Source organism: Oncorhynchus nerka, linkage group LG7, assembly GCF_034236695.1.
Source record: "Oncorhynchus nerka isolate Pitt River linkage group LG7, Oner_Uvic_2.0, whole genome shotgun sequence".
NCBI lineage: Eukaryota > Metazoa > Chordata > Actinopteri > Salmoniformes > Salmonidae > Oncorhynchus > Oncorhynchus nerka.
The window spans coordinates 64,065,146-64,074,557 of record NC_088402.1 but is presented as its reverse complement, the minus strand read 5'-3'; the positions used below and the strand labels follow the sequence as shown (position 1 = coordinate 64,074,557).

The 9,412-nt window shown below is 40.9% G+C and overlaps 1 protein-coding gene across 1 annotated transcript in view; it reads left to right on the top strand.

Moving 5' to 3' along the window:
- Nucleotides 1-7,764, top strand: part of LOC115132176 (potassium voltage-gated channel subfamily D member 1-like) — a 65,006-nt gene extending 57,242 nt beyond the window's left edge. The window contains exons 5-7 of the mRNA XM_029664510.2: nt 4,141-4,236; nt 4,776-5,023; nt 5,579-7,764. Of these exons, the coding sequence (XP_029520370.1) occupies nt 4,141-4,236; nt 4,776-5,023; nt 5,579-5,780 (546 nt within the window). The 3' untranslated portion in view covers nt 5,781-7,764. The remainder of the gene's footprint in view (nt 1-4,140; nt 4,237-4,775; nt 5,024-5,578) is intronic.
- Nucleotides 7,765-9,412: the final 1,648 nt, after the last annotated feature.

The following is a 9,412-nucleotide window of genomic DNA, read 5'->3' as shown; positions in this document are numbered from 1 at the left end:
GGAGTCAACATGGGCCAGCATCCCTGTTGAATGCTTTCAACATCTTGTAGAGTGCATGCCCCGGTGAATTGAGGCTGTTCTGGAGCCAAAAGGGGGTGCAACTCAATATTAGGAAGGTGTTGCTAATGTTTTGTACACTCATATATACAGTGGGGCAAAAAAGTATTTAGTCAGCCACCAATTGTGCAAGTTCTCCCACTTTAAAAAAAATTCAGAAAATCACATTGTAGGATTTTTAATACATTTATTTGCAAATTATGGTGGAAAATAACTATTTGGTCAATAACAAAAGTTTATCTCAATACTTGTCTGTAAGTCTTCACAAGATTTTCACACACTGTTGCTGGTATTTTGGCCCATTCTTCCATGCAGATCTCCTCTAGAGCAGTGATGTTTTGGGGCTGTTGCTGGGCAACACGGACTTTCAACTCCCTCCAAAGATTTTCTATGGGGTTGAGATCTGGAGACTGGCTAGGCCACTCCAGGACCTTGAAATGCCACTCCTTCGTTGCCCGGGCAGTGTGTTTGGGATCATTGTCATGCTGAAAGACCCAGCCACGTTTCATCTTCAATGCCCTTGCTGATGGAAGCAGGTTTTCACTCAAAATCTCACCATACATGGCCCATTCATTCTTTCCTTTACACGGATCAGTCGTCCTGGTCCATTTGCAGAAAAACAGCCCCAAAGCATGATGTTTCCACCCCCATGCTTCATAGTAGGTATGGTGTTTTTTTGAATGCAACTCAGCATTCTTTGTCCTCCAAACACGACGAGTTGAGTTTTTACCAAAAAGTTATATTTTGGTTTCATCTGACCATATGACATTCTCCCAATCTTCTTCTGGATCATCCAAATGCTCTCTAGCAAACTTCAGACGGGCATGGACATGTACTGGCTTAAGCAGGGGGACACGTCTGACACTGCAGGATTTGAGTCCCTGGCGGCGTAGTGTGTTACTGATGGTAGGCTTTGTTACTTTGGTCCCAGCTCTCTGCAGGTCATTCACTAGGTCCCCCCGTGTGGTTCTGGGATTTTTGCTCACCGTTCTTGTGATCATTTTGACCCCACGGGGTGAGATCTTGCGTGGAGCCCCAGATCGAGGGAGATTATCAGTGTTCTTGTCTGTCTTCCATTTCCTAATAATTGCTCCCACAGTTGATTCATTCAAACCAAGCTGCTTACCTATTGCAGATTCAGTCTTCCCAGCCTGGTGCAGGTCTACAATTTTGTTTCTGGTGTCCTTTGACAGCTCTTTGGTCTTAGCCATAGTGGAGTTTGGAGTGTGACTGTTTGAGGTTGTGGACAGGTGTCTTTTATACTGATAACAAGTTCAAACAGGTGCCATTAATACAAGTAATGAGTGGAGGACAGAGGAGCCTCTTAAAGAAGAAGTTACAGGTCTGTGAGAGCCAGAAATCTTGCTTGTTTGTAGGTGACCAAATACTTATTTTCAACCATAATTTGCAAATAAATTCATTAAAAAACCTACAATGTGATTATCTGGATTTTTTTTCTCATTTTGTCTGTCATAGTTGAAGTGTACATATAATGAAAATTACAGGCCTATCTCATCTTTTTAAGTGGGAGAACTTGCACAATTAGTGGCTGACTAAATACTTTTTTTGCCCCACTGTATATATTGTCCGTATCCTATTTTGAAATGCCCTGTCCTATAGGGAATCTAGGCATTAGGTAACTATTCTAATGTTATCATCATTGCACGTAACATGCATAACCTCCTCACAGAGGTTTTACTCCATGTAATCATCAGTGCTTGAATTGGACTGACATTTTTTCATTTTAGCTAATTAGCCACTTTTCAAAGACTTACTACTTTTTAGCTACTTTTGCAACTACGTAGCATGTTAGCTAAACCTTCCCCTAACCTTAACCCTTTTAGCTAACCCTTCCCCTCACCATAAGCTTAACCCTTTAACCTAACTCCTAAACTTAACCCTAACCTTAACCCGTAACGCGTAACCCCTCACCCTAACCTCTAGCCTAGCTAACGTTAGCCATCTTGCTAACGTTAGCCACTTAACTAGAATTCGTAACATGTAATATACACTTTGCAAATTTGTAACATACTGTATAGTATGTTTTGCCAATTCATAACATATAATATGAATTGTAATTCGTAACATATCATACGGAATGGGTGATGGATATCTACAAATGAATACATACCATATGAAACGTAACATATCATACTAAATGGAGAGTCTCAGATTTACGTACAGAATAATACTAAATGCTCTGTGACCAGGTTGACATACAGTACTATGTGCATGGCAGACTAGTGTAGTTAGTAACTGTGTGTTATATCATACTCTCTATGATGCCAAATATGATTGAAGACAGCAATGCAACTGGAAGTATCTCCAGTAACATTCCTTAATAGCCGTAGCCAGTGCAGGGAATTAAAGAAGGGCTCCCTCCCAGACATATTTCAGTATACTAATCTTGCTTCACCAAAGGAGGAGAGAGGGATATAAGAAGATGCCCATTCTGCTGATGTAACGAGTGGAGGTGGGAGAGGAGGAGGCACAGATGGGGAGGGATTGAATTCTCATCTTTACTATGCACCAGGTTGATTCCAGAGTAGTCTTTATTTCTTCTCAGCAGCTGAAAGCTACTATAATCCAATATTTACAATCCCAGAGTGAGAGGGTATTTTTTTCAGCACGGATCTATAAACCCATTACTAACAGGACTGCAGAGCTATTTATAAACCTAGAGGGGTTGTTTTTTCTCCCAGGTCTATCACAGCGTTGTATATTTTCCTGGTCCTCTTAGTCTTGCCTGCAGTATAGTCTCTATACCAGAGTCCCCCCCACAAACACCTATAGAACCATCTCCCCAATCTGACACTTCACTGTTTCCCGTAACATGGATCTTTAAAAAAACATTAGCATAAAGAATGCATGGCTTCCAGCCATAACCGAACTTAATCTATGAATCATGATTTGCAATGCTATCTCCCACAGTATTTCTATTTACAGTATGTTCCTCTTTTGATAAATTAGGACAAATATAGCCAATTATGTCATATATTGCAAAACAAATAACCTAGGATTGAACTCTATCATGAGGACTGCATAATCCTATTCCAAATGACCGTGATTAACATTCATTTTAATCTACTGTATGAGGGATATCTAGCAGTCTGTTTTCTACTTGATGTGATGTAATGTAATGTAATGCAAAACATTCTCTCAGATTTACAATAGCTAACATGAAATGTTCAACCACTCATGCAATGTCACCGCAGTGCAGTGTTTTGTGCTGTTGTACACGGCAACATATAGACTAGTGCAGAACAGCAAAACCATGAACTAAAGAATACACTGCTCACTTAATCCATCTCCTCTGTTATTCAGTGACCCAATAGAGCACGACTTCCAAAGGGCCAAAGCTAATTGTTTTTATTTCTACTTAGGGACGATCTTATCGGACATGTCTGTAGTGAATCAAACAGATGTCCCTTAGCCCGCTGACACTGCAGCAGGTCTCCAGACTAGCTTTGTGACTAACTGTGACTAGCTGTTTCCCTCCCTCCCTCCCTCCCTCCCTCCCTCCCTCCCTCCCAGTCTGACACACTCTCTCTCAGTCTAACAGATAAGATGATCTCAAAGTAGATGACTTTGACAGGCTGTTCGCCGTCTATTGCAATAATGATAGCGATCAACCACCTTGACCTAGAAATCTCAGCTTCACAGCCAGATGTTTAACAAACCACCAAAAAAAATGATTTTTTAGGAAGCATCAGAGGGGGCACTGGTCCTCTGGGGTTCTGTGTGTCCGGGTGAACATCACTGGAGAGAGAGACCATGAACGGTCACTTACTGTACAATCAGACAGTCAAGGACAGTCACTCAGATGTATTTCCTTAGCCCTGTGGAGGCACACGGTCTACTCAGTAGTACTGTGTATGGTATTATTGTATCAATAAGAACTCATTCTATATTGTTTGTCGGGCAAAATCAAATCTCACATGTGTTTACAATGTTAAGTTTGCTTATCACAGCAATTACCAGCTACTAATTCAACTATTAATGTCATTGTATTTTCACTTACAATATCTTTCCATGTGGGGCCATGTTGGGCTAAGTGATTTGCTCTCTTGCTGTGTCCCTCAGGATGGTGATGGTGACAGCACACCTCTTTGTGTGAAGAACAGGTCCGCCTTTGAGCACCAACATCATCACCTATTGCACTGCTTGGAGAAAACCACAGTGAGTGCTCCTTTTTTGCCTGTTATCTCATGGATCATTTTGTCTGATATAACTTTTTATTCAAGGTGATCACTCACTTTGATGTACTTTATGCACACTCAGCAGTGTTACACTCATGATGTTTCACACTTTCAGCAGTTATGAGCAGCGATCACAGAATTACAAAAACTTTATTGTCCACGCAATGTGGAAATGTGTCTTTGGGCTTCACCACTTAAAAACAGACATTACACACCATCAGGAGCACATCATCCTGGAGCTATAGCATGCAGAAACCTACAGCTAGTTCAAAGCTGTGAGGCTGATTTCTTTCTTTCTTTACTTAACCAGGAGAATCCCATTGAGACACAGAGTCTCTTTTACAAGGGTGATCTGGCCAAGAAGGCAGCAGTAGTCAATACATCATCAAAATGTACAGCAAAGTGACACAATCCAGCCTGCAGGAAACATTTACACTCCTCCTGAACATCTTTGCCCCAGAGTTTTAAACTCACTGAGGGACATGATAGACATTTTTATTTCTTGTATGTTTCGAACAGAATCACGAGTTCACCGATGAAGTCACCTACAGCGAGGTGTGTGTGACCGACTCAATGGGCTTCCGCACCAGCCGCAGCACTTCGCTGTCCAGCCAGCAGGGGGCCACCACAACCTGCTGCTCCCGCCGGGCCAAGAGGAGGGCCTTCCGCCTTGCCAACTCCACTGTCTCTGTCAGCCGGGGCAGTGTGCAGGAGCTGGACACGCTGCACGTCACCAAGACTCCTGCTGGTACCCAGTACACACAGAGGTACTGTACCGCACACACCATCCACCTGATCCAAGGAGCCCACCCCTCCCTTTCTATCTTTGCCCCACCACTAAATCACCTGTAGAGGCTGTTGATGTTTTAGTATATATTACTCTGGCTGATTCATTGAAAATAACCTTCTGCTGATCCTGAATTACGAGCTGAGGCAAAGTTGTTCAAGCTCTGCTGCCTCTTAACTATTTTGATGCTGTTGATGTTTGTCAAAACAACCTCCGTGGGTTTAATGATAAATGTACCAGATGCCTGAAACCATGCAAAAAATGTTTTACATTTGTCACTGTAGCATGACTAATGATAGTTTATTGTTTAGAGAAACAGTTGATCATGGTGAGATTGCACTTGCATTTTTATATATAGTTGTTGTAGATGGATGTATCACTTTACAGAGAGTGGAAGAACAAATGACCTGTCTAGAATACACTGATCTACTTACAATGATTACACATAAGTCCACACAAAATTAACAAGTTGGACTATTAAAAGGAATATTGGCGTGCATTGTCTAATTTTATCTATGTGTGTGTGTCTGAACAGTCGCTCCAGTCTAAATGCCAGGACTGAAAACCTGAAGCTGAACTGTGATGACTACACGGCAGCCATCATCAGTATCCCCACTCCCCCAGCCAACACTCCTGATGAGAGCCTACCTAACTCCCCCGCCATCCCTGGCATCCTACGCAACTCTCGCTCCAGTACCTTCAACACCCAGGAAACTGTCAAGATCTCCTCTTTATAACCCCCTGAAGCACAGGACCTTGACCCATTGCACAAAAGAAGAGGAAAGGGGCCCATCAGAGAAGAACATGGGAAAGAAGGACATTCAAGGATGATACCACACACTCTTTGCAAATGCTTCACTCCAATACCAACGTAATGTCCACTGAATAGAGGTAGGGCTAGCGTGAATCTTTTTCATTTATTCATTCATTTGATTTGAACCATCCATGTGACGTGCCGGGGGAAGTTACTGTGAGGTTGACCTTTTGGTCCAGGGAGTTACAGGGGGTGGGGAGTTAGTAAATTGAGTGAGTATCACAGAGACTCACGGAGACTGTGAGCTGAGCAGGAACAGATGACAGCGTGTGAAACAGGAATCTACATGCCTCTTGGACTCAGAGAATGGACACATATGGATGGTGTGGTTGGTAAGAGTGTTTTTCAACGATAATATATACCCACCGTGGCATCGAAGGCCTTTTTACTTTTCAAGATATGCAACGTTAGAACAAGCAGGAAAAACGAATATACAGTACATAATGTGTGTCAAAAAATATTGCAGGGAGAGATTATGAAGATTATGAATAACGACAAAATGATATTGATATATAAATACACCTTTAGAGAGAGAAATATTAGTTCTGCATTCTGCAATAGATTTCTTCACACAAACTCGGATGAAAATTAAGGAGTGATTGTTAGATGGTAGTGCATATGTAACATATTTTGTATCATACGTCTCTAAATCACATGCATCTTCAAACCTTACCAAAAAATGTCAGTGTAATGACGAGCTAAATACAGCGATGCATGTTCCTGTACAGTAGATGCTGGAGAATAGAACCTGATATTAGTGGTGTCAGATATGACGAGCTCATAGGTTTTTTGCATGGTACCTTATTCTTTCCCGCAGAAGAGTTAGTTTGATTTCTTTCTCCTGACAACATTGTGAAGTAATAATGATGTCACGTGCTGCACCAGAAGTGTACATTAGGTTAAAAAAAACTAAAAAAATGAATGAAATAAAAATATTGAGGCATGTTCCTCGCCAGAATGCGAAGTGGGTGAGTATGATTGTGTGGTCTGTGTGTGGTAGGTTGGGAGGACTTGTGTTTATTGATCACAAATATGCATGGATACCGTTGTAGGTATTTGACCTGTTTCTTTTGGGAAATAAAATGTAGAGGAGGGATTCAACAGCATCCATTGTCAATGAGAAAGAAATTCGGGAGAAGAGGTTACCAGTAAGAAACGTTCACAGTTACCTTTCGTTGACTTCTCTTATTGTAATATTGTGTTACAGGGGTAAGTGTATGCAAGCCCGTTGATGGCTGTGTAATTGACAAACAACGTTTTTTGTTAAACATGCTAACATATCGGTGCTGCTACTGTACTTCATTGGACTTTACTGTTGTCATGGCTCCAGTTCTGTTTATGAGATCTGGTGTCTGCAATAACCGTTGTAATTATTTTACCGCAAACTTTGGCAAATCCTACTTTTTTTCTCAGATGATTATTATTTGCATAATATTGCAATGAAAGACTTCCCTGTAACTGTGCACTTCAGCTGTTCTAAAGTTACTTTAGTATTTATTCATATAATGCAGATAGGAGTAGAATGAGCACTATGTCGACCTCACACATACTTGCTGACATTCATTTCCAAACATATATAGCGATATGATTCACATTATTTACACAATGTCGTTTTCTCATGGAAGTGACAACAGATGAGTAAAGTCGTGTCATGTGCTTTATACGTGTATGATGTATGAATACAACAAACGTTTTGATGGGAAGATTATATAGTAATTATAAGAAGCTTATACATACCACTCCTAATGAAGTGTTTACCTGACCCAATGATAAGTGACCGGATGTGTAGGCTCAGGAGAGGTGACGCCAGCCAGTACTCATGTCAGCGATAGAGATGCACTGATTCCCTAGAGGACGACGAGCGGAACAGATCAAAAGCACAGTTGTCTATATTCTATTCCACAAATAAAGCAATTAGAATTCAGACAATTGTGTTGCCTTTTATTTTCAGTCTCCCAAAAAGAGAAGGGATAGACGCTTTGTTCCGGTGCTTCTTCCCCTGAATAATGGTGGTGTTTTTCTATTTGATCCATAATCCCATCTATGGTAAGATTTCATTTGAGAAGTCACCAGTAGGGGAGGCTACAACATATGATGTAAAATATCCCCCTTCACCTTTACACTCAAATGACGGTAGACAATGATGACATTACCTCAATGTTTTTATTTCTAATTGATTCATTTCAATTATCAACAGTCTGTTTTCATAGATAGTGCAGAATAAATACATTGCGGTGAAAATCTCAAGTACGGCATGCTTAGTTTTAGCCCACTGTGTGATCTGACCATAACATGGCCTGTGTTGAGTAACCCTGTTCATCTCTGCGTGTATGGACCGGAACAGCGTTCTGTCTCTGTATGTTTTATATGTCTGTCTTAATCCTCCTGACATTGAATCTGACCTTTGTAGTGGCACTAACCTGTGTAAAATGACATCATTAATCTGATTTGTGGTATTGACATCAGAGGGTAGCTAGCTAGAGAATGGCTGAATGGGATTTACGGCTTCACTCATATTGCACTTGCTCCACAGTATTAGCCCTCACAATAGCTAGAGTCTAAGCCTCAAGTTCTTATCCCTAAAGTCAGCCCTTGTTACATAAACATTTTAGCAGATGCAGAGTGATTTACTGAAGCAATCAGGATTATTGGCCCAACGCTCTTAACAACGAGACTCTCAGTGCCACCATATTTACTGTGGTGTCAGTATAGCCTATTTTATATATCCTCATATTTCATATTACACCTAAACCTTTTAAATGAAGTAAATTAATAACAAACAAAAAAGACATGGAAAGATCGAGACGTATCACATATTTATTATTTATTATTATTATTATAAGAGTTCATCTAAACTACAAGTTCAATTTATGGACTTACAATACTTACACCAACGTTCAAAAGTTTGGGGTCACGTAGAAATGTCCTTGTTTTTAAAAGAAAAACACCAGTCTCAATGTCAACAGTGAAAAGGCAGAGTCTAGGCAGAATCGCAAAGAAAAAGCCATATCTCAGACTGGCCAATAAAAATAAGAGATTAAGATGGGAAAAAGAACACAAACACTGGACAGAGGAACTTTGCCTAGAAGGCCAGCATCCCGGAGTTGACTCTTCGCTGTTGACAAAGAGACTGGTGTTTTGTGGGTACTATTTAATGACGCTGCCAGTTGAGGACTTGTGAGGTGTCTGTTTGTCAAACTAGACACTCTAATGTACTTGTCCTCTTGTTCAGTTGTGCACCGGGGCCTCCCACTCCTCTTTTTATTCTGGTTAGAGACAGTTTGCCCTGTTCTGTGAAGGGAATTGTACACAGCGTTCTATGAGATCTTCAGTTTCTTGGCAATTTCTCGCATGGTATAGCATTTTCTCAGAACAAGAATAGACTGACGAGTTTCAGAAGAAGGTCTTTGTTTCTGGCCATTTTGAGCCTGTAAACAAACCCACAAAAGCTGATGCTCCAGATACTCAACTAGTCTAAAGAAGGCCAGTTTTATTGCTTCTTTAATCAGAACAACAGTTTTCAGCTGTGCTAACTTAATTGCAAAAGGGTTTTCT